The 25,193-nt window shown below is 45.7% G+C and overlaps 2 protein-coding genes and 1 long non-coding RNA gene across 8 annotated transcripts in view; 1 reads left to right on the top strand and 2 right to left on the bottom strand.

Moving 5' to 3' along the window:
* The window catches only part of ACAP3 (ArfGAP with coiled-coil, ankyrin repeat and PH domains 3), a 71,081-nt gene extending 69,172 nt beyond the window's left edge, over positions 1–1,909 (bottom strand). The window contains exon 1 of the mRNA XM_052692009.1: positions 1,877–1,909. The gene's annotated coding sequence lies outside the window, so the exon portion shown is untranslated. The remainder of the gene's footprint in view (positions 1–1,876) is intronic.
* Positions 1–25,193, top strand: part of PUSL1 (pseudouridine synthase like 1) — a 30,401-nt gene that overhangs the window by 1,342 nt on the left and 3,866 nt on the right. For 3 of the 6 annotated variants that reach the window (XM_052692020.1, XM_052692021.1, XM_052692022.1), the window contains exons 3-8: positions 5,847–6,034; positions 10,704–10,853; positions 11,969–12,142; positions 18,414–18,468; positions 20,735–20,897; positions 22,029–22,170. In XM_052692020.1, coding sequence (XP_052547980.1) covers positions 5,847–6,034; positions 10,704–10,853; positions 11,969–12,142; positions 18,414–18,468; positions 20,735–20,897; positions 22,029–22,060 — 762 coding nt within the window. In that variant the 3' untranslated portion in view covers positions 22,061–22,170. Of the gene's footprint in view, positions 1–5,846; positions 6,035–10,703; positions 10,854–11,968; positions 12,143–18,413; positions 18,469–20,734; positions 20,898–22,028; positions 22,990–23,430; positions 23,565–25,193 lie in introns of those variants that run through there. The other 3 variants (XM_052692019.1, XM_052692018.1, XR_008208792.1) reach the window with 2 other exon arrangements.
* LOC128085077 (uncharacterized) lies at positions 12,065–20,792 on the bottom strand. The gene is made up of 4 exons (XR_008208793.1): positions 20,692–20,792; positions 14,873–14,968; positions 13,438–13,529; positions 12,065–12,606 (listed from the first exon to the last, which is right to left on the bottom strand). It is a non-coding gene; the product is annotated as an uncharacterized LOC128085077 (long non-coding RNA).

The following is a 25,193-nucleotide window of genomic DNA, read 5'->3' as shown; positions in this document are numbered from 1 at the left end:
CTGTGCTCACACTGTTTTAGCTATGGATATTATAGAGAGCATATATTCTTTTTACACTGATTGTTCAGAACATGACTATTCAGCAGCATACAAATGCCTTACTGAGTGTCTAAGTGCTTTAGGAATGGTGCTGGTAGGCAGGTAGAAGAATTGGGCTGAGATATGCCACCCAAAAGCTCTGAGCATGGCCAAGGCATTTCCAGTCATGCCTGTGTTGACTGAGTGAAGATGAGTATCCTTGCTTTGTCTGCAGCCTGCAGAAGGAAAGTGCGATGAATTATGGCTTGAAGAGGAGTTTTCAGGATGTATTTGTATGGCTTCTTGCCTGAGACCATTGTGGAGAAAGTGTATAAATATTGTGCAAATCATGAAAGAAGAGCCCCAAAGGACTTTCTATCTCATTTATCTAAAATGCTCTGAACCATCCAGTGTCTCAGCCTCAGGCGCCGGACTTTGGGTGAGCCCAGCAGTTGTTTTGCATTATCCAAGTAACTTTGTTTTAAGAAGGGAATGGGTAGGATGGGTGATTAAAGGGAAAGAAAGGAGAGAAAAAAAAAAGACAAAGAGAAGGAAAGAGATAAACTTGCTTGGTGTTGTCTTTTCACAGTATCAGCATTTCGCTGGCCAGTTCTGGGATATGTGCTTTGCTTTCATGTGGTGGTATTGATGCTGGGCACTGCTGAGCAGGGCTGCATCTATTAGAACCACATGGGATGTCTTAAAGCAGATTTAATAGGAAACTTCTGGGGCCTGTAGGAATTTATCTTCCTTCCTCCATTTCTGCGCAGCTTCGTAACACTTATTTCCAAAGCCAGGAAGGCAAGTGAAGGGAAGAGCAAGATTAAATCTGTAATGAGATCCTTGTTCCGTTCTTCCTATGTTCAGACATCTGTTTTGTTTGCAGTTACAGGCAAGCAAATAACCTGTGAAGTGTAGACTTCATGTGTCAACAGCTGGTGGCCTTAGAAATGTAATGAGCTGCTTTGGGAGCAGGACATGCAGCTCTCTAGGTGAGAGGGTAGAGCTGTGGATGAGCAGGCAGCCTGCCTGCAGCCGTTTGTCACCACATCTATCATAGAGGACACGAATGGTTCTGTAGTTCTCAGTTCTCTACATAGCAGAGCCTTGGAACTGCACGGAAGAAATAGAAACTTGTGTTATCTCCGTGACAAATGCAGGTATTTGAAGGAGCTTTTTAATTTGTATTTGATGGGGATGAGCTTTGCAGACAAAACTTTTCCTTCTTGGAGACAATCTGTCTTGAAATACTTGGAAGCCCAGCTTGCTAGTGATGAGTCCAAGCCAGAATTCCAGACCTTGCTTTCCCAAATTGGGATGTTTGAGACTGCTGACTTGGCTCCTTCCAACAAGGAGAAGCTTGTATGTGCTGTAAGACTCTGCACTCTAGTCTGAATTCTTACAAATATCCCTCCTGAAAATGAGAATCCCGTGTAGCACCTTTTGCTGAAGTAAATAGCTCTTATTTGTGCTACCAGGCACCAAATGCAAGGCCTGGTAGGATCTACAGAATTAAGATCCCTTTCATATTTGGTTTGAACCACCTCCTGAGCATGTTTCCCACTGTGCTAGATAACTGTCTAAAACTAATCTTCCTGCATGAAGCTCTGTAGCTTTGTGCTAAGTCCAGGTATTATTCCTCATGAAAGAAAAAGAGGGAGAAGGAGAACACAGATAAACTCTGTGCTATGCAAAACAGCTTTGGTACAGCTTCCTTCCTCCAGGAAAAAAAACAAAACAAAACAAAACAAAACAGTAATGCTACAATCAGAAAGATTAACACAGCAGAAGAGCAATACAGGATAATAGCAAAGGAACTGACGTGAATGGAATGGTATTACAAAAGAAAAGGACTCACCCATCTATGAAGACCTAAGCCTGCAGGGAAAACTCCACAAGGGAGGGATCTCCAACCAGAGATCCTTCCCCCATGGCAGTCAGCCCTTAAATGAAGCTTAGGTGAGGTGCAGCCAGGCTCCAACCCTTCTGATCACACCGTTGAATTGCCTTCACCTGTGCTCCCAGGGCTGACCCAGTCCTTTCTTCAGGTGCTCTATCAGTGATTCAGGCCATGACTCAACAGTCCCCATACAAGGAGCAAAGGGAAAATTGACCCAGAGAACTGTTAACTTCATCACCTGTTTGGATAATCATTCTAGCAGCCTGAGAGGTTGCTTTAAAAACCCTCTTTTCCAGCAGAAGCTGCTTTCTCATCTTTTTCTTCCTACAGCTTTTCTCTCTTTCTCTGGGAATGAGTTAGATTCTTAATTAGTTTCAGTTGACATAATGCCCACTGAGTCAGCAAGGTTGCAACCAGAAGCTCCTGCATTATTATTTATTAGAACACAGCACTTTGCAAATTGTGCACCATCTCCAGCAGTGCAATGCAAACCCTTGTGTCTGTGCATCTGATGCCATTGGAGGTGTCTTCCAATGACAGCACCAATAAGCAATCCAGCTGCTGTGGAAGAGCAATAGACACCTTTCCAAAATAACTCCTGCTGCACATTTCTCTCTTGAATGTATCCATCTACAATTGACTTGACAGGTTCCTTCTGTAGCTCCCAGCTGCTCTGCAGGGGTCTTTTGTGGCTGAGCATCTTGAGCATTTTTTATTTAGACTTCAGGGAGATACATGGATGAATTTCTGCTTCCCAGACATAGCCGGTGTGCACTGACAGGCCTGTTCTTCATCTTGCCTCTCCAACATTTGTACAGAGGGAAAAGAGAACAGGGCTGTGAGTAATAAGAGAAACCTGGAGCGTGGATTCATATCGCTCTGGCACACAACAGTGGAAATTTCAGTGGGATTCAAAATATGGAAGTGTTTAGTGAACAAAACCTGTTAGCAGCACAGACCTACTAAATGCAAGTAATGCTTTCCTCTGCTTTACTGGTAGGGAGAGTATTAGAAGCATAGAGAAACACCCAGGGATTCTGGTTGCTGCTCCAGAAATATGGTTGTCTGGAACAACTGTGACTCTAGAAGTAAAGACATCATGAAAATGAGTGAGATCTGTCTCAGTGAGGCACCTCCAGCACGTGTTAAGTCAAGGATCCGGTGTTTGTAACCTGCCAAGCAGAATGCTGGCATGCTGTGTGGCCTAAAGAAGGAAGCAGAGACCTGTGAACTTTGAGGACATAAGAGAACACAGCTCCTGGATTCCTTTATCTCCTCCTTTTAGCTGAGCACCCATGGGTAAATGGCTTAACTAATTGTCCCAGTTGTTCCCCATTGGAATCCATAGATGACAGCCAACGGTGTAAGGGTCAGAATTAACAGCAGTAAAGCCTTGGGAGCTCCTTGGATGAAAGGCCTGCTTCTTGTAGGGGCTCTTTTTTTTCCCTTCCTTCCTCTGAAAGGGCAGGTTGCCATTCAAGCAATTACTAAATGTAAATAATGCATCTTTTTTGCAGATCAGCGTGGGTTGTATTAATGGATTAGAGCATATAGGAACCCGTGGAGGAAGGTAACAGATGTCTATAGGCTCAAAGGCCATCTGGATGGTGCAGAGATGGGACATATGCATAGGTGAAGGGGTCATTATTGAATTGCCTGTGAAGAAGTTCAGCAGTTCAGAAATTCTCTCTGCAAGGAGATTAATTAGGGTAGGCTTTAAATGGAATATTTAATTTAAATATTTAAATGGAGGCAGCAGTTGGTAGTGGACTCTATTATCAGCTGCATGCCTGCTGGGCTGGGGGGAGAGCCCCCAGATGAAGCTTTCAGCATTCACAGGCTGAGATTTGTTGTTGATGGTGATTACATTTCTCCTTGCATACCCAGCACAAATATCTCTCCAGAGAGCTGTGCCTGGGAGGTAAGCGTGCTACAGAAAGGCAGCTGTGAAAATACAGCTTTGGTGGACCTGTCATTTGCTCCTTTACTTGTGTGGATTCAGTGGCTTGAGCAGGGAAGCAATCAGGTTTGCCTTGGAGCCTTCGACCCTCTCTTCCTCTCCAAAACAGCTTAACCCTTTTGGCAGACAGGAAACCCAAACTTTTCAGTGCTCCTATTCTCCAGCTTTGTTCAGAGGTGGGGTGTGAAATAGAATGCAGTGTGGGGATCAGCAGGAGTGCAGTATCCAAACTTCTCCATAGCAAGAAAGGACGATGTTCTCTCCTGCCCTCTCTCTGTTCCACTCAGCTGTGCTCACACTGGCTGATTTGTGCCTGGCAAAAGGCTGGAGAAAGAGAGGAGGCTGCAAAATACAAATATATATTTGCAGATTTGTTTCTTTTCAAACACGGCTTCTGCTTAAAGACAAAGCAGAAGGCACGAGACATGGTCTGCTGCATAAAACTTACTTCACTTCTGTCTGCTTCTCTCTGCTTAAGGGTGATAAATAAAGATTTTTGTTGTTAATTGTAACCATATGTGAAGTCCAAATAGAAGGATTAGGAAGGGGAGAAGTCTAGGGTCATTTCTGTTCTGTTTCCTAAGCCTTCCCCTGCAGCTCAGTTACATTTTTTCTTGCCTTTCTGTGCTTTATAATGATATGCTTCTGAGAGCCCAGAATCCTGTCTGCTCAAGTTGTAGGAATCTGGAAGGCATTTGTGAGTCAGCAATTCAAGCTTTATTGACTCTTGGTACCAAATTGAAATGTAATAAAGACCCCTACTGGGTTCACCACTCGGGAGGGAAGATGAGAGAGAGAGAGAGAAGGAAATTTCCAGTCATTCAGCTGCTTTCCTGCTTTTTTTTTTTCCTTCAGTTGTTCAGATATACTTCATTCATACACCATAAAAAAATCACATTAAGGGCCTGTCCTCACAAAGACAAAAACTGTATGTTGCAGGTGCAGTAACCTACTTCTGAACCCTACTGTACAGAAGACCTACTGTGGTTTTAACATTACTTTAGTAAGTTACTAGAATCCCAAGCAGAATTTGCCTTTGCCCCTTACCAGAGTTCATCCTGGCTTTGCTAAACGTGGACTGATCTGAGACCCTTATATATGTAGCATCTAATTATCTCTGCTAACATCCCTCTCCCTCCCTGTGATTATTTACACCTGCTGGGATGGCTCAGCATCACTCCTCCAATGCTGTGTTTTATTAGAGCTGTGCCTTGGTTCTCTGATCTGTTTCTCAGTGGGACCAATGAATGCATTACATCAGTGCTGTGCTACTTCTCATCTGGTCCCCCGACTCCTCCTCTGTTCTGAGCAACTGATGGAAGCACGTTGCCCTCTGTAGCCCTGCTCCTGTTGTGGATGGGAAAAAAATTCTGCCAGCAGCAATAAGCTGCTGTATTTGACATCATTTTGGCCTGCTATAGAACAAAAGGCTGCAGCCTGAGCTCCATCAGGCCTCGTAGCTGTAAAGTCACTCTGACATCCCTGTGTGCTGTTTCTGTCTGAGTTCTGGAGCTAAGAGCATGCACTGTGCTGCTGTTACCTGCTTCTGATGCAGCTTGAATGCAGTTCTTGGCGGTCAGATGCAGGGGTTGTGCCTGGATTTAAATTAGGGATTCTCTGTTCTCTTTACTTCTGCCCAGTAAAGCAAAGGACAGGGAGGCAAATATTTGTCACTTTGTTTTATATATGTTTTATATATTTTATATATGTTTTATATGTATGTTTTAAGCTGACGTGGCACATTGGATGTTCCCTTTAAAATGATTCTGGGACAGAAGGTGAGAAGCCAAATAGTACTAGCAGAAGTCAACAGCCCACCTCCATCCATCCCTTCAGCTCACAGTAAAACTCCCTATTACTTCTCTGGAAACAGCAAGGAGGCACGATGTATTGAGCAAGGAGGAGGGCATTGTTTCCTAGAGAGCTCTGAGCTTCCTGTTCATGGTTCTGTCTCATGTTGGATTGCAGAAGGCAGCACAGAACCTAAAACCCGTTGTTCCCATCAAGTTCCACATCTCCAGCCGGACCGACAGCGGTGTCCATGCGCTCTGCAACTCTGCTCACTTTGACATCCAGAGGGCACCAGGGAAGCCAGCTTTTCAAGAGAGAATGCTAGTTGGTTGTCTGAATCACCACTTGAAGCCCGAGCCAATCCGGTGAGTTGGTGGCAAGTCAAAATCCTTTATTTTCTTCTTGTTTGAGAAAGGGGAAAGATGCAGCAACGCTCTCCCCTCTTCACCCTTGAAATAAAATGGCTGCTAGTGTTAGCAGAGTCCACTCTTCCCTTCCCAGCTACACCAAGGCTACCTCATGTTGTGATTCAGAGAAGTTGCATCAAGAGCTCCAGTTCAATCTTGCTGTCACAAAATCGGATTGATTTTGCTCAGTGTGGTTGATAAACAGTCCTTTTTGTCCTATACACTTGTAAATGTAGTCATGTAAATGACTAGAGAGAGCTGCTCTCTACTCTTTCTTGTTACTTTGTCTTAGTGTGAACTAAAAGCAGTTGAAGGCGCAGACTGTCCGTGTCTGTGCAGCATCTGTTGCACTCAGACGTGGCTCTCTGGGCAGCACCCTAACAAGCAGTGTGCCAGGGCACCTCAGTGTGTTGTACAAGAAGATGGCTGATTTGTAGGAGGTGTTGGGATGAGCAACAGAAGCTGGATGCAAGAGGCCAATTGGTGATTATTCAGAGGACCCAATTGCTCTCTTTCATGTTACTGCAGTCTGGTGGCATGAGCGTAAAGGAAGATTATGGAGGCAAATTCCCCATGCCAGAGGAAGAACCCAGGACAAAAAAGCAAATCCCTCCCCACCCAATGAAGGGATTTTTGTAAGAATAGCAGCCTGGCTATGCAGCACCCTCCCCCTTCCCACTTCACCCAGTCTGCTTTATTTTCTAATCTCCTCTTTGTGAAACAGGGCCTGACCCAAATGCCGACGCAGCAAGGCCTGGGATTTGAGGGCTGACATCATGCCTGAATCTGCCCTTCATTTTGCAAGGGAGGACTCCAATTCTCCGTGGCCTGGGGAACAGTGAACCCAGCTCTAGACCTGCAGGAACCCAAACAGTTTGGTGGCTGAGCAGGGAGATCTGAATGGTGACGTTTCTTTTTCTCCCAGGAGGTCCTTTGTGCAGGTCCCAGATGCTGTGTAAAGTGAAGAGAGACTGTGAGTTGGCTGAAGCTGTGCCCTGTGCTGTTGAGGGTGCTCACTGGCCTTAGCAGCGTGCCTGACCACAGTCCTCATCATTAGACACTCTGAGTTTACCAAGATGCAGTCAGCTCTACTTCTCCCTCTTCCCTTAATCTGAACCCTTTGCAAAAGGGCTCAGCTGCTTTCCATTAAGGAGCTTGGTGACAGGCATGAGTCTAAATGGATCAGCAGCCAACCCCTCCCTCTCTAAATGTTACTTTGCCAAGAATTCTCTCCTAATGCTGGATAGAAAACCCAGCACTTTCATGTGGTTGCAAGCAGGGGGTGATGCAGAGAGATATCTTTGTGAGAACTCGTTGTTGATAGAGCTTGAAAAGGAGACCAGATTCCAAACTGGCTGGCTGTATCATTAGCAATAATGATCTTCTTTGTAGCTTTGCTGCATGATGGGTCTCTTCTAGGAAATGATCTGTCTTTTACATTTGCAATGCATTTTTGAAAGGATCTCGTCTGCAAAGATCAGAGTGTATTCTGCAGATGGGTAACTTGAGGAGGACGTTGCTATCATGTAAGTAGGGATAGAGTGGTAAAGTAGATTCTTGCCTTCTGCTTCTGGTTTCAGTTTGGTAAGCACTCCATGTCTGGGTGGCAACAAGGCAGATCTGGGATTCATCCCACCTCCTGCTAATTGGTTTCCACCAATTTGGTGAAGGTTACACTGCCAAAAAGCTGAAGAATGCTCTCAGTCTTTATTTACCAGCAGCCTTGTAAAAAAGGAGATGTTAACAAGGCTTGAAATGTAGTATGTTTGAAGAACTGGTGGAATAAGAGACTCCCAGCTAGAAAGAGCCCAAGATAGCAATTGCATCTACCAGAAGAGGCAAGAAAGGCTGTCTGCAGTGAAGAATCATCTGAGTATGAATGGGCTTTTCTGAAAGAATTGTTCTATGGGAGTTTATAATAGGAATGGTTATTTAATAAAAATCACTTAAGTGTTAACAGGAGAAGCTCAAGGGAGATGAAATGCTTGTGGAGATGTGTAGACAGAGGAAAATAAATGGAATACTTAATTATATTACTGTGTTTAGAAGACGCTGGAGGTCCTGGGTTCAAACTCCATTGCAGGCCTGGAGGATGTAGTTTGCATTTCTGATGGGAGTTCATAGCAGTGAAGCAGCCTTCTGGCTTGTTATTGCAAATCTTTGCAGAGGCCTGTGGCTCAGCTTTGATTTCTTCTTCTGTGGTCTGAGCCTTTGCAGTGCAGAGGTGTGAGCCAGAGGCGCTTAGGCTGACAAAACTCCCTGCAGCACCAACCTTTTAAAAGTAAATAAACAGCTTTCTCTATTATTCGGTCCCAAACGGTATCAAATTTTTTGGCTGCTTTGCATCCTTTCTTCTCCATTTACAAAGCTCCAAAACCAGAGGGGCACATGACAGAAGGAAAACTACTTTCTGATGAGAGGCAGTGTCTGCAGCGAGAGAATACCTCTGAGACTGCGCCTCTTTGCTGGATGCTCCCAGCAGGATGATGACAAACCACAACTCTGGGCGATGGGAAAATAAAATCCAGCAAAAACTGCCACCTTCAAATCAGCTGTAGTGCTCTGGGGATGTGCAGAAATACAGGAAAGCTCTGCTTTCTCCCTTGCCTGAGAGAAGTTTGTTTCTCCTTTGCCAACCTTTGCAACCTCCTGTCTACTAAGCCATCCCTCACTTAGGGACATCAGGCATTTCTTCCCAGTTGCTTTTATAGAAGGCAGTAGGAGCCTTCAGCAGCCTTGCAAGCTGCTTCTTGAGATAACTACCCAGTGCCAATGGAAAATGAGTGGGCATAGCCATTCCCTGCAGCCATCATCTGCATGTGTGAAATGGGGGGATACCTGTCCTGCTGTATCCAGACAGAAGCAGTCTAGGTGGGATGCTCCTTTATTTTCATTGCCGTGGCAAAATCTTGGAGGTTGTGGGGGGAGGTGGTAGGGAAGTGACCTACTTTCAACTATTTCCATCTGCTGCAATGAACTGCGTGGCTGCCTTTAGGAGTGAGCACAGAGTGCTGCGTTGGGTATGCAGGTATCTGTCATGGGGAAGTCCTTCATGCTCTTATCTGGGGCCATGGCTCTGCAACAGGGCTTGGGCTTTGTTCTTGTGTGGTTTTCAGTGCAAAGTCCTGTCTGTCTACACACAGAGAGTGATGGCAGCCCTTCTTGTGGATGCAGCAAGGCTAAGGTGAAACAGATAGGAAGCCTTAGAGTATCTGATTGTATTCTAGTATTTGCAGGTGGGTGCTTCTTCAAGAAAGTGCTTCATGAGTATCAGGAAAAATAAGGCGGCCCAGGCTATGAGACCTCTCTTACAGGCTCATTAAATCTGCTGGGTTTCTTCCCTCTTCTTACCAGTTTATCTATTAGAACTGGATCAATTACCAGAAAAAGCGGAGCCACAGACCTGCCTTTGTGACGAGTCTGACCAGCAAAACAGGAAGGTGGCTGTTTTCTGTTGCTTATTATAGGTGACACAAAACCTAAGGAAAAAAAAAAATCACCATGAAAATAGTGCACTGAAAGCCTTTCTTGATGGTTGTTGTGGTTGGGACATCTGGTTTTATCATCCACATTGCATCTCTTCCACCTCAGTTGACGCTGTCCTGCGGACTTGAGGGCTCTGGGTACGGCCAGCATGCCTTTGAAGGCAAGCACAAACACACTCTGTCCTTTGAGTCAGTGTTTCACAGCTGCATGAGGGCAGTTGTGAGCCAAGAGAATAGTCTGGAAGAGCTCATCAACTTGGGAATGATGCTGCAATAACTAGTTTCTTGTTGGCGAGCCTAGAGCAGGGACAGAGTATTTGTGTGCCTGTCAAATTCCATGGAGAAAGTCCCTTTATGGCTGTGTATTCAGTTAGATCTCTGAAAAAATGTTACCTTGGCCATCAGCATGTCTGGGTAAGAGGCACTGGAAAGGAAAATTTTTCTTACAGGGCTCAAAGGAGACCAGCCCTCTCCTTTTGGTTTTCCTGCTAAAGAAGGTAGCGGATGAAAAAATCCAAAGGGAATTTCTACAGCTGCTTTGGTAAAAGGAGGAATAATGGCTATTTTCTCCATTTTCCTAGCATAATAGGGATACCACAAAAGAACTGGTAAGAGTTTTTGTGAAAAACACATTTGACATTTGCAGCAGCCACTGGAAAGTGGGTCACGAGCTAGCACAGCATAATATTCTCCATATGTGAGATACATTTCATCCTGAGGATCTCAGGAAACCTCAAACATTGTCTTGCTTGTTTGTTTTTGCAGAACTTTCCCTCAAGTGATTCACATTTGTACATGCACATGTATATTTCAAACATGTACGTACACGTGTGCCTTTGCACCCAGCTGCCTGTGGGAATAATGCAGGCTCCTTAATGGTGCCATCCCTGAGAGCAGGAACCAGAACACAGCATACAGCTGAACAGAAAACCGATGGCAGCCAAAGTTGATCATTGGCTGGAAGGTTGGGTCAGGATGCTGAGAGTTGCAACAGTGAGATTGCTAGGAAGTGTGTGGGTTTAGAACACAGCGTGAGTAAAGCAGCCATTGCATGTTTTCATTCCACCTGTATGGAGACCAGCAAAAGTTTTTGAACTAGTTCATGGCATTCCTGTCTCTCTCACTCTCTTCTGTCATTACAGCATCTTGAGTGCCTATCGAGTGACCAACAGTTTCCATGCACGTTTCTCTGCGCTGTCAAGAACCTACATTTATCGGCTGCTGATGGGCTGCACCCACCATTCTGAAATACCAGTGTTTGAGAGGGACCTGTGCTGGGCTCCCACTGGAGGGTGAGTGTCTTCCATACGCCTCTGGGCAGCTCTGCAAGGACTTGGTACTTGGAAGAGGTGCAGGGGGTAATTTCCACATGTGAAACCAGATTCCCACATCATATTGGAGATACTGAACGATGGAGCTGCACTGAGTTACATTCAGTGAGGCCTGAGACAGTTCTTCTTAATTGTACAGTCAGCTGTAGATGTTGTTAACGTGCTGAAGTACTCAATGGCTCTGGGCCACATCCATGAACAAACTCTGTTTGCCCTGCATGGAAGCAATTTCCTCAGATAACCTTGCCAATTCATACAGCAAACCGGTTCTGACAGCTGGCTGAAGGGACAATGCTCTCAACGATGCAGGCAGAAATGCATCACGTGGCAGATGTCACAGCTTCAGGTGTGACCATACAAAGAAGGCAGTCAATGAAGGCTGGCAATTCTTTTCTTTTTCTCATCCTGTTTCTGGTGACGGTTGCATGAAATCTTTGCTCTCATTCCCTGACTGAATGCCTTTATGTTTGAATAATAAGTGAGAGCCAATGACTGAGCAACCCTACAGTAACTAATTGGTGTATCTACATTCACATGTATTCTTAAAAACACTTAAGACATGATTAACAGCAGGCAAGAAAATAAAAAAAGAGACCCCAGAAGAAAATTAGTTATTGCCCTTTAGACAAGGTTGTGCTGAGATAAATATGCATTCAAGAACACTGGAGTTTTTCACATTATAGAAAAAACAAGCTTGGAAAGCCATCATGATGTTTGAATATTTTCTTACCTGGCAACACCTTTTTGAGTTTACAAGGTACTGCAAAGGATTTTGCTCCTCGTTTCCTCCACTCCAGCCATAAAGCTATTGTGAATTCAACCACATTAAGCAGAACAGCAGGATAAAGCTTTGTGAAAAAATGTGTGCCTGCCAACCCCTCACCTGGCCTGGGGCTTTGAGCACCTTCAGACCTCAGGTCATTTGGCATCTTGGTTTGTGCTCTTGCAGGAAAAACTCCACCATCCACAGTGCTGCCACGTTCTACCTGCATGCTCAGATTAGGCCTCTCATCAGTTAATTGGAATTTGACCCACATAACACATTCAGTCCCTCCTAATGCTCCTTTCCTTTTCAGCTACCTCAACGTGCCTGCCATGCAGGATGCAGCACAGTTCCTGCTGGGAACACACGACTTCAGCACTTTCCGTTCACTGAACTCTGAAACCCCATTTCGGTCTCCAGTCAAAACCATCCTACAGGCAGACATCCAACCCTCTTCTGGTTTCCTATCCCACCACTATGAATACAGGTGAGAGCCTGGATACTCAGCTGAGGAGCTGCCCTGATCAGCTACTGCTTGCTTTGTCAGAAAAGCTGCTTTCCAGTGCTGTGCTGAGAACTGACCTCCTCTCACTGCATTGCCTTCACAGTCTCAGCAGGGTTCTGCCCAGTGACGGTCTGGGAAGGATATTTCTTTCCTTCTCCCAATGACCTCAGAGAGAAAGATGAGCAAGGCTGAGGGCGAGAAGCTGGCCCAGTTGTCAGTGCAGTAAGGCAGGATGTCAGAAACCTGGCACAGCAGTTCCTGTGTGATGCTGAAGATTAGCACTGCCAGGGCATGGGATTTTTATTTTCGGTCCTGGCTCTGTCTTAGCTTTGCCTAGAGGCTGCAAATAGGAGGAAAAATAACTCACCCAACACCCAGGGCACTGCTGTAGCTACACATATCCTCTCAGTTCACACCAGTAACTCCTGCTGCCTTCCTGGGGGATGCTGATGAAAGAAAATTCAATATTCCTCAGTCAAGATATAAACAAAAGATTGCTGTGTGTCAGGTTTTTTCAGGGTCAGATCTTGCAAGTATTGAAATGAAGTGGCTGGATGTATTGTCTCTCTTTAGCAGAAACTGAAGGGTTTTTTTTTCCCCCTCAGAAAGATCACATGTATTTACCATCTGAACATGGCCCCTGCTCTCATGCTGGATTCTTTCAGAGAAACATGGCTGTTGTGTTCCAGCTTGAAAGCAGACATTGCTATTGTCTGTCCCCAAACCACGTTTTCCTTGTTTCCAAATAATAGAAAACCTTTTTCTTTGTAGTTTCCTCCAGCAGTCCTCCATTAGGTTTGAATATTTACTGAGCAGTCTGCAACAGTAAGGGCCATGCTTCAAGCTTCAGCTGAGCCTCATTGCAGTTTACAAACAGCCTGCTCTTTCTTTTCCCCCCTTGTCCTAGGATGGTGTGTTTTGCCAGCAATAGTGTAGGATAAAAGCCAGAAGGGAACTGCAAAAACAGAGAGAGATCTGTATGCTCTGAGTAGCCCTGGTCTTTCAGTTCCTCTCAGTCTCCCTATTCAGGGTCAGGAGGAAAAAGGCATTTTGTCTGATCCATGGTTTCTTTGCACAGTATTGGTGCTGTGAATACACAGCTGCATCACAAAGAGCCACCTAGTTGGGTATGGTATATTCACTGAAGCTCTGTGCTGTGCAAGTACAAGGACATGGGCAGTGAGTGCCAGATGGGTCGCTTCCTTCCTGCTTATTTGCAGCTAAAACACTGCCTGCATTGGAAAAGGAGGGCTGGAAGGGAAGCTGGGTGCTGTTACCTGGCTGCATTCCTGCTGTCTGTTGTTGGCCACTGCTGGTTGGAGAGCCTGACCACCAACAAGTAAGTTCAGTGCTTTGCCACTGAGCAAGCCTGAAAATAAGCATGAACAGTCTCATCAAGATCACCTGTGAGTGCATGCAGGTCATGTTATCTTCAAAATCCAGACCTACTGTGGTTGATTGTCCCATCCCCGAGATTCGATACAGATCAGCTTTTTTCTATCCTTAATTTTATTTAAAAAAAAAAGGAATTTACCATTCCTTGCATAACTTGCTGCATAAACCCATCCCACACAAGGCCAAAAACAGCTCACAGGAGAGAGCAAACCGAAAAATGGGTTGAAAGGCATCAAGCTTGTTGCTGATAGCATTTTTTCGCTTGGTGACGCATGCAGCCCAAAGTTGTGTTTTGTAACAAGTCATCTTTTTAATGTGCCAATATCAATTGATTTCCAGAACACCTAGGTTGAAGGGGGTGGCTTTGAGAAGCCTTGTTTTGATGCATTTAAACAGCACCTAACTCCCCTACAGTCCTTCCTTAGTTAGTAAAGCCTTAACCAAAACCATGAGCTTTCTGATCTGAAGAAAAATAAAGTCCTGGAGTGAGCGTGTTTGTGACAGGCTGAGGGGGTGTTTTTCTTTGGCTGATTTTGGTTTGTTGCAGTGTCCTAGTTCTAATCTGCAAAACACCCTATGGGGACAGCTGTAGTCATGGAGCTTGGTGTTTGCTTTTGCCCATACTGCAAGTAAGACAGCAAGTGCCTGAAATGCATGTGTGTTTCTTCCCTGCAGTGGCAGGATTAACTGTCCTGCAATGAAAGGGCTGTGATAGCAAGAAAAAAAAAATAATCTATTTATAAGCTTGTAATAAGTCTAAGGAGCTTTATTTTCTGCTTCAGAGGGAGGAATCTGCAGAATGATAAACCAAGGTTTCTTAGTGAAATAATGCAGCTTTTCATTCGCGTTCTTCCCTTCCTTTCTGAACTTAAACCAATCTTCTGAATTGACTGCTTGTCTTTTGAAATGATTCCTTCCGTCAAACCCCAGTGTTGCTCAGCAACACTGGAAGTGGAGTTAAAGTCCTATCCATCCGAAATGCTTTTTAATGCCGAGGATGTGCTTAGAGCCTCAGCCCCATTCCCAGGGAGTGATTGCTCTGTCACCTGTTTTCTAGCTGAATATGTATTATTCATTGCAAGGTGCTGCCTGCTGCTGCTAAGTGGAAAAGACAGACAGAGTTTGTGCTGGTAAGCAGAATTCCTTGTGAGATTGACAAGAAAAAGAAAGTTTCCCACTCTAAGAAAAATATTTTGTTCTCTACAAGATATTTTCCTGAAGTATCTCAAGCTATCTTTTGTAGCTTAGTGCATCTGCTTGAGACACCCAAGGCAGGAGGATCCTGGCTAGAGAAAACACATGCAAACCATCTCTTACCATTGCTGAAGAGCTGAGCAGACTGCTGGCTGTAATGTGGTGGGTATTTGTGCACGTGCTCAGCGCTGCACATGTCTATGTGCCACATCCTCCTTGCTGTAGGGAGAGCAAACCGTATGTAAGTGATGGAAGGAGTGTCATTGCTTGACACAGAGGAATCTGGGGGCAGGAGCTGCCTTTGCATTTACCAACATTTGCAACAGGAAGAACTAAAAGCAGTAACTTATCTGTGAATCCTGTGAGAAAACAGCTTGCAGCTGCTCCCCAGGGTGATAATTTCACAGTCTCTCTTCCTGCTCACCCTGCCCTGATGCCCCATGCAGGCTGTGAATCACACTGTCCCTGCTTCATCTTTTTCTACCACTTAGAAGAGCTGTCTTCTAGGCCCCCCCCCTTTTATGCTCAGGTGCTTCCAGCAAACCCAGCCTGTCCTGATTCCCCCAAATACGTTGCAGCTGTGCTTTTCCCACCACTGATTCAAGTCTTCAGAGCCCCACACGACTGGGCTCATGGCAAGAGAAAGGAAAAGAGGTTTTGTGCGTGGGCATCTATAGACTTTTAGTACTGTTTGATAGTCTTGTCCTTGTAGGGAACATTGCTTATCACTTTAAAACTTTCTGAATAATGATAGCTGTATCAATGGATTTGAAGAAGGGAAAAAGATGTGTTTTCATGCAGTGGTATCTATCCATCCATCCCCAAATATTGCTGTGCTTCTTCCTGCTCTGCTTACTCTCAACTTCCAGCTACCCCAGAACTGCTGCCCAGAGCAGGCTGTGGGGTGGTTTACATTCTGAATTCCTTGCAAGGCAGCTGGCTTCCTCAAAAGTCTGGATTTGAGTTCCTGAGCCTGCTGTGGGCAGTGGTGAAGGAAGGGGCAGTGTGGGGAGAGAGGTGGAAAAGGAGACCGACCTGTTGTGAAATGCAGATCAGAGGCAATCAATGCAGTCTTTTTGCAAGCATCCCTGATGTGGAATGATGGATGTTGCTGCAGTTGGTCACAAGAGCCTTGTTTTGTCTGCACTACTTCCCCCTGCCACAAGATACCCACTGCTCAGTCTCAATCCTAATGGTTTTGAATTCTCTTCTCCTTGTTGCCTTCATCCGAGCAACGCACAAAATTCAATCTTTTCTCACTATGAACCCTTAATGTAACATCCCCCAAAGCACTCCCCACAACCCCTGTTGTTCCATGCTTGCTCCCCATCATGGCACTGAATTACACATCCTGCAGACTTTGCTTTTGCAGCCCTCCTGCTAGAAGAGCTGCAGGGTGGAGAGATGCTCATAGCAGTGCTGAGCACTTCCTGTGCCTCAGTGCTCTCCTCTTCTCTCCTTGAAGGATGCTGTTCTCAATGTGCAAAGGTTTTGGTCTGAACAAGTGCTATGGGAAAAGGCTGAGGGTCTTTGTTAGGCTGTGCACATGGTGGAATTAGAGCTTCTATAAGTGTTGTTTGTGATTTGACAAGTGAAAAGCTTTTATCAGAGCTAGAAATGTTCAGTCACGTCCAGAACGATTTATGGGATGGCAGAAATGCTGTCGAGGGCAAATCATTCAGTTCAGCCTGACACGACGTAAGCGCTTCTCTTGGGTGAGATGCAGTGCTGACATTGCAGAGCTCCACTTTGGCAGCAGGTTTTTAAACGTTTGCTGCTCTGCTGTCCGCATCAGGATTTGATCTTTCCTGGAATCCTACCAACTGTTGTTCTGGGGAAAACATCTGGCAGAAGAGAGTTTGTTGCAAAGAAAAGGAGAAATCGGTTTTCAGGTTGGAATTTGCCAACTTACCAGAACTTTGAGTGCCCGTTTTGCCCCTGACACGGGTCAGATTGACCCAGTACTCATCAGAAGGCCCTCTGCCATCCTTCCCTCACCATGCCTTCATCTCTTTCCTTTTGGTTCGTTCCATCCTCTCCTCCTGGAGAGCAGCAGAGCGCATGGATGTCGGTGCAGCTGTCACCTTGCTTTCTGTTTGCTAAGTAAAACCATCTCCTGACCAGAACAGAGACTGGTGTTTGAGCTCTGGGAGCTGGCCTGGCTTTGTGGTAGCATTCTCAGCCACTCTAAGTGTTTTTATTTCACTTCCTTCTTAAACATGTCTAGAGAAAGACCATTCTTAAGCACTGAAACCTCTGCTGTTAAAAAATAATGCTGCCACTAAGGGCTGTTTTGTCTCGTAAGGAATCTTGCAGTTTGTACCTCCTCCTTGGATCTACCTCCTCCGATCAGGTCAGACAGGCTGCAGGTATTTCAAGTCTTTAGCACAGCAGGCATGTCCTCTGCCTAAACGGAGGTGGTGTTTGGAGCACTTCAGTGCTGCCCAGGAAAAAGGCAAATTCTCTGTGTTCTCTCTGCAGTTTGCACTTCTAAAAGAGCAGCTTGTTGGCTTTGAGGCAGTCAGTGACTCAAAGTAGCTTACATCTCAGCAAGCATCTGCCCCTGCTGTTGAACCAGCAGCCCTCATATAGGCTCTAACTGCAGGGTGGTGTTTTGCAACAGCCCGAAGATCCATCTGGCAGGCTGGGCCTTGAAGCGGTGAAGCAGAACTTGTGCTTACCAACATCTTCTTCATCCGAAGGCTTCAGAAGATTTGTAGCTGAATTGTTGCTCCTTAATCTCCTTTAGCTGTCCTGGAGGTGTTCTTACTGATAACTCTTTTTTTGTTCCAAATCCTGTTAGTTTAAACTGATTATTTTTTATCACAGGGAGGTTTAGGGGAAGGCTGATGCTCCAGCACTGCTTAGTGGTGGCACTAAGCCACCAGATACTGCTGTAAAATTTCCCTTTAAAATGCTTGAAATTTGGGTGAAGAAAATGTTATTTGTGCCCGGAATGAATGGCAAAGCAACTGAGAGCCCAAATCTGTTGCTATGCTTCTGTCAGAGCTTTTCTTCCCATGCAGAACAGCATTTACCCAAAGCTCACCTACACAGTCTCTGCCACAGCATTGGTGTTTTCACAGCCAGCTGCCCTGCCACCCTGCCTCTGAGCAAAGATGCACCCCTGTTTTATGCAGGACTCTTTGGGAATTGAAGCTTTGGGGCATTATGGTGTGGGCCATGGTGTCCTCTTGCCTGCCTTGGGGCACACTTGTCCTCAGACAGCTCTGCTTCCAGCAGCTCACTCCAGTGCCATCCCAGCAGTAAATAAGTGATTGCCTCTGGCTTTGTGCACTGTGTGCTTCATGTGGCTCTGTTCACTCTTAAGACAACAAATCTGCTTTTCTCATACACTTGCATTGTTCCCTTTCTGACAAAGGTTTCTTTATTTCTCATTCATGTTAATTCTCCCTTATAGATGTATGAATTATTTCAGTGTAGCCATAACTGACCTGTGCAGTTGTTCCCAACAAAGGTAAACACAGCATTTGGGCTAGAATTGTTGGCTATTTATAGTTCTAATTAGTGATCTTTAGTGCAGACGTGGATCTCAGCTACTTGTTCATTCTGCTTGTGTTCACCTGTGGCTTTTGCTGTTCTTGTAAGAAGTTCTCATGTTTGAGATGTGATTTTGAAACACTTTTTTTTTTTGTCTCTGTAGGGGACTGCAGTTTTGGGAGCTGAAGTTCAAGAGCAGATCGTTTCTTTACCGACAGGTACTGCTCTGCTCTGTGCACCCTTTGTCTCCAAGAACCCAGATATCACTCTCACTGTAACACGATTCATTTGGCAGTGTTGCATCCACTTGTAGTGCCATCTCAGTTGCAGAGCTGGTCCTACAGCTTCATGATACACACAAGAACCTTGTCAAGCGAGGCTCCGTGTTCGTTGTTTGATCCACTAGAACCAGACTATCTTTGGTTTGTGTCTGAAATGAATGACCAAAGTCACAGAATCATGTGGGAGGATGGAAAGTTTTGTTTTCCTCAGTCTTTGTCCTTGCAGTCCGACTGGTGAAAACCAAGAGACATATGTTCTTGCTCTGCTGAATGGCACTGGGCCCAGTGAAGGCTGCCTGGAATTTTACTTTCTGGCTTTGGAGCGTGAGGTAATTCTCAGTGTTGCATGAAGGAGAGATGGGAAGACCTGATTCAGCTATGCAGGCACGACTGCAGGATCGTTCCCGCTGTCTTGCTGCTGGGTTTCCTTTGAAATAACTCCAGTGAGGTTTTTGCTGCTGTCCTCAAGGGAGACGGCTCTCTCCACAACTTAATGGATCACCTCATTAGGAAACAATTGGCTGTTCTGTCTGCCTACTCTGGGCACAGTCACACTCTGGAGACAGAATAGGCATGGGAAGGCTTGTTTTGGAAGAGAGAGGGGGTGTTTTGTGGGAACAGTTATTTTTTGTTCTGTTTTGACAAACTAGATTTGTTTTTATCCTGTGCCAAGCAATGCTCCGTAAGCTCTCTGACAGTGGGTGTCTGGATATGAGCAGGGGAAGGACGATAGCATGCTTGAGAAGGCTTGATACATAGCAGGGATCTGCTCCACAAGACAAGGAGAAAATGCTGGTAACCCATTTAACGCTTCAGTCTGGATGTGACTTAGTGACACTGGTAGCTCTCTCTGCACAGTGATGCTGAGCCTGGTGCCCTCTGTGAGTGGGGCTTGCAGCAGCAGCCTCAGAGCTAGCTAGCAAGCCAGGGGAGCAGGAACAGACTGTACATGGTGAACCTGCACTCTCAGACCTGAGCATCTGCTTCTGCACTCCGTAACAGAGAGCTTACTGTGCTAGATGGACCTCTGATTTCATCTCATATGGCTGCTATGTTAAGTTTCACCATCTGGATGTTTTTTATTAGAGAATAGGGTTAAACAGCCTCAGATACTGTATGTGTATCTTCTCCCTGAAGGACGTGGAGCAGCGGGGAGGCACCGAGCACGAGGCTGTTTCAGATGCCTCCCATCTAACTCCAAGTGTGGAGACATCAAAGCTGAAGTCACAGCATGCAATGACCCCTAGCGAGGGACACATAACATAACATACACTGATCTGTGCTGCTTCTCCAGGACACCAAAATGGCTACAAAGCAGGCTCTGGGCACCATGTAGTGCAGCTTAGGCTTCAAGCAAGTAGGTGAAAATAGTGCCTACCTTTGGATAAATATATCTTTGCTCTTTAATGGGGATAAACTTGATGAGGTTGTTTAGTAGGCTTTGGTTTAATCTTTTGTAAATGTTATTTTAAGCACTGTACTTGGTTTAAGTTCCCCATCTCTGCTTGCCATGACTCCTCCACAAGGATCTGCTTGTGCACTTGAGACTGGGGGACAGTTTGGTGGGCATGGAAAAGCCACTAGGATGTGGTGAGAGCACCATGGCTTGAGGGCAGCCCAGGGAAGGGTGGCTTTGAGCCAGGAGGATGCTGCAGTGCGAGGGTGTGATAGTAGGTGAGCACTGGGAGTGAAATCTATGCCAACCCAGTAGATTTGGAATTGCTTAGTGTGGAGGGGAGGGGAGCTGTGAGGTGCGGAGGTGTTCAAAATGCCAATTTGACGAGTTAGTTGGCTGGTGGGCTTTCTCACTTGGGTGCGTTGTTGCTTTTTCTCCTTTTGCTTTCGGCCCCCACATAGCCCCCACCTGGAAATTGTTGCTTGTGCATTGAGGTTGTGTGAGCCCAGCTCGCCCAGCAGCAAGTGAGCTTCCTGCCACAGGCAGCGTGTGGCTGCTGCTTCAGAAATAGAAACCATGTCTGCTCAGCTCTCTTCTGTGATGAGAACAAGGCTGGTCCAAGTCAGCTGAACTGGAGATTGTTGTGTTACATTGTGTTACAGGTCTCCATTTTCATAGTGCCCACAGTTGTAGGGAGGGAAGGGGCTGTTCCACCACACAAAACACTGCTGATACAAAGAAGTGCAGGACTCTTAACCTCTTACATGTTACAGGGGGCAGTTCCTAAGCTGTATGCTGTCCTTGCAGGTCCGAAGAATGGTTGGGGCTCTAGTTGCAGTTGGCCAGGGAAAATTGGCACCTCATCATATAAAGGAGCTGCTGGAGATGAAGGATGCAAGGGCTCTTCCACCATTTGCCATGGCTCCATCGTCTGGACTCTTCCTAAAATCAGTGGAATATAATGAAGCAGGTAAGGGAATGCCAGGCAGTGACTTTATGTCTGTGGGAGTCAGACCTCATACCGAAAGGAACAGAAGCCCCCACAGTCCTCCTTTTTGTGCCATTTACAGCAGTTGCTATGGAAAATGAGTGTTAGTTTTTTCCTTGTAGATTTCTTCCCCTTACTTGCAAGGTAGTGAAAGAGAAATCATGCTCACATATTAGCTTTCTTAATTTAACAGTTTCTAAATCATAAACAGTGAAGATTTTTAGTTTAGAAAATAAGAATAAAAAGGCAAACGTGCAGAAGATATCGGCAAAGTTTGGTATTCTTGTTAGGGATGGAAGGTATTAAATATTGCAAGGAATTTAATGCAGGCAGAATTTGGTAAAATGATGTTGAGAGCAAAGATATCTTTGATTGTAAATCAAACTCTGTGTTATCGTCTTACTAAAGATGAAAATTATAGCAATAAACATGTTGCTTTTGATGAGATCACTGAGAATCTCCAGAAGGCAGAGGCATCGAGTTATTTCCTGGCTCCCTTATTGCTACAGGAGGTGCTAATATTAAAACCACGGTCCCTTCTCTTGTTGCTGAGATGAATGTGCTGCCCACCATGGGGCTGACACCACCTTTCTCCTGCTGCAGTGCTGAGGGAGAGGTGCTCTCAGCTTTCAGTTGTGCACTTGCTGCCTGCTTTGTTTCAGCAGTAATCCTTCCCGCAGCCACAAATGCTTCTTCTCCCTTTTAGTCCTCAGTTACTCCAGTGCATAAAAAGGACTTCCCAACACACTGCAGGCCTCTTCCAGGCTGCCTCATCCCAGGCAGAGCACAGACCTCCTGCAGTGGGCTTTGGGAATGCTGTCTCCTGCTGCAGCTGTGCACACACTGGGGCTTCAAGACCGAAGGGAAAGGGAAGCGACAGTGAGCGGTGCAGGGAGCTTGAGCACAACACTTGGCCTGGCCACGAAGAGGCAGCTGCTGCTTGTGGCTTTGGGCCTTTCTCCCTGGTGGTGCATTTCCTGTTCATGCTGGCTGTGGAGCTGCCTGTGCCAGTGGGGAGGGAGCCCAGGCAGGAAATGAAGACCACAGACTTTAAGAGCTTTCAGTGCCATCTTTTTCCCTAAATCAATGTTTTCTTTTTTTTCCCCCTCTCAGATTTGCAAACAACAGCAGCCCAGGGAGAATAGCAGCTCTGTCAGCCATGTCTGAAAGGACTGTTGTTGTGGATATGGGATGGAGGTTTGCAGAGCTCTTTATGCAATACGCGGTCTTGTCTCAATAAACATCACTGACTGTAGGCATCTTCCCATCGTTTGTTTGCTAAGGGGAAATGAAGAATGATGCTGCTTTCAGATTACTGCTTTTTTTTTTCCTTTTTCCCTGATGTGTTTTCTCATGTTTTTGTTTTGTTTCAATCTTGCCTGCTTGCCCAAGCAACAGCACACGCGTTGGGTAATGTGTGTGGGTTGCTGTATTGTTTTTTCTTTAATCATGAATGACACCAGAATCACTGGGTTATAAAACGGTTCTTGGAATGCTGAGTTACAGGAAAGTGGATGAAAGTTGTGACCTCTGAAGAAACAGCGCCCAATTTAAACACTTGCCTGTAGTGGAAGCCACGTGCAGCTCAAATGCCTGGTACCATCATTATTAGTCTCTCCTTTGTCTGTGAGAGGAGAAGAATTAGAGAGCTGAGAGTTCATCGTAGCTCATCTGGTGAGGGGATGTCCTTTGTTACGTGGCAATTCAAAGCATGCAGGTAATGAAGGAGGAATATTAATAACCCTGAAGGATTAAGGAGCTTCCACGCACTGGGTGGGTGGTGAAGGTGCAGGGGGGACGCAGCACCTCCCTGATGTCTCTTAAGGCCCTCAGCAGGGAGACTGAGCTTAGTGGTTGGTGCTGCAGAGGACAGGCCAGCCCATCTCTGAGTGCTCCCCAATGTGAAGTGATGCATATCCCCTCACTCTGCTTCCAGAGACCAACATTTGACAGCATGAGAAGGAGAGGGAGGAAACTTCTGCTTACTCTTACTTGCTTGGGGACCAGTTTCCAAAGACAGAACTTTGGAGGAGTTTTAACAGAAGAGAACTGAAGCCACTGTGGTGCCAGTATGGTACGTGTTTGTGTTTCTCCTGGTAGGGCCTTGCTGCCTAAGTACCTAGAGGTATGGATGCTGTGCTTTCAGGGCAAGCAGTGGCACTTTTCCATTTGTGATCCAAACCTGAACGCGTGCCCATGTTTCAGACAGGGAACAGCAGTTAAGTCTTGCTTTTCCTTCCCTTGAAGGGAAGGGAAGTGAGAGCGTTGGGCTAAAACACTGGCACAGAGGTGGGCTGTGCTCTCCTGGGGCTGACAAGCAGGCTGAAGGTGGCTGTGTGTGGGAGCAGGGTGCCTGCAAATACATGCAGGGAAGCACAGCACGCACTGCTGCTGGTCACAGGCTGCATCCTCACCTTGGTCCTGTAAGGGAAAGTCTTGCTGGTGGGGCAAACGCTGTGCCTGCATGGCAGTGACAGCTTTTCTTTCTTCTTCACTTCCTGTGGTTTCTCTGCAGCACAGTGTGGGTGAGCTCAGCTGTGGGTCTATCAGCACAGCTTGTTCTGGTGTTCACAGCGTGCAGTGACCTTGTAGCTGTGAGTGCAGACCCTGAGAAGGCAGCTTTTGTGTGAGGCGATGGCCTGAAGTCTGGTAAGTCACCTTTCTGATTGATTTATTACGCAGCTTTATTGGGCACAAAACTGAACCAAAGAGAAACGCTCCTCAGACAAGCTAGCTCCTGCTGCAGGCTCAGGTATTGCAGCAGGGTTTTAATAAACGCAGTACAAAAATACCTGCTTTCTGCAAATGTTTCCTAAGTTCTGGTTATAGTCAAAAAAACCAATTGTGCTTATGGGCTTGCTAGCTGAGCAACCCAAATTCAGCTATCCACAGTGGGCTGGAGGTGGCTGGCTCTGTGCTTAGCAGAGAGAACTGTACTTTTTGTCACTAATACTTGAGTGTTAGCTTTCAGCAGGAGGGGGCTTGGTGTTCTTTTCCTTCTGTTGTTGCATTACCAGTTCCTTTCAATTGGAGCAGTTTGGGCATCCAACACAGGCCTGTTCTGTCGTTCTGAGTGCTTGACAGCGACGCTTTGAAGCCAAAACCAGGAAAACCTCATGCTTGACTTAGGGTTCAAAGAAAAAAGCTTGGTTTTACATGAAGATAATCCTATTAATTTAATGAATTCAAAGCCTGGTGTAAACTTTGATGTATGGTTTGCTGTAGTTTTGTAAATCAAGTAATTTGCACAGAAGTACAATGGTGTTTTCCAGTTGTTCATAGGAAATATTTGAAGGTAAACAGGGATAGCCCCTGCCCTTCCCCACTCGTCCTTGGAGAAAATTACCTCTGGGGAAGCAAAGCTGGATGTGGAATTTGGTCAGACTCCTTGCTTTAAAGTGGTAGGTAAGGAAATCACACATTACTGTAAGAGATGAATTTGGCTACATGCCTGGAAAATAATTTACTCCTAGCCTGCATCACTTCTATTACCTCTCTCATTGAGAATGAAAACATTTTCAAGCACATCAATACATGGTGGTGTCACACACAGCATATCTAACTGTTTTGAAATGGCTGAAAGACCAACATGTGAAATATTGGATGTCTGATTTTTTTAAGGTTTTTTCCCCCTCTCTTTTCCTGTTGCTTCCTTTTGCTGTAGTTCAGCTCCAGTGGGTTTGAATACATGACAGGCTGCACCAAGGTACAGTCAGTGTTTTTACACAAGCTTTACCTGTTACTGCCTGGCTGAGGCCTCAAGAGTTGCCCAGTTTCCACTCTCAGCACACAAGACGTAATGTGAGCTCCTACTCCAGATGAGGAGGGATTTAAGGGATCAAGTGAGCCTACAGCTAACAATATTAGTGTAGTGTCATGGTGCAGACAACTTCTGTGCCTCTGTAAGGCCATGTAGCCATCCTGCAGGGAGCTGAGGGGCAATGGTTTTAGGCAGTCTGTCAGCAGTCTGATCGAGCTTGAAGCACGCAAACGTTTTGGTGCAGCTCTTGGAGAACCTTGGGATGCTTTTCTCCATAACATAAACAAGTGCTATTTGGAAAAAAATGCTGTTGTTTTGGAGCTGTTGCCTGGTAATATCTAGAGATGTCTTGATTGTGCTTGTGAGAAGCAGAAGCTAATCTCTCCCCTCTGTGCTTTGCTCCTTCAGTGATTTTACCTTTTTTTGCCTTATCTTTCCCCAGCTGCAACACGGTCAACTGTAGAGCAGAGATGTTCAGTGGCAAAACTGAGATAAAGGCTGTTTCAAGTTCAGTGTGC

Source organism: Tympanuchus pallidicinctus, unplaced genomic scaffold (genome assembly GCF_026119805.1).
Source record: "Tympanuchus pallidicinctus isolate F22 unplaced genomic scaffold, pur_lepc_1.0 scaffold29, whole genome shotgun sequence".
In the NCBI taxonomy this organism is placed as follows: Eukaryota; Metazoa; Chordata; class Aves; order Galliformes; family Phasianidae; genus Tympanuchus; species Tympanuchus pallidicinctus.
Note: the sequence above shows the minus strand (reverse complement) of the source record. Positions and strands in the feature narration are given on the sequence as shown.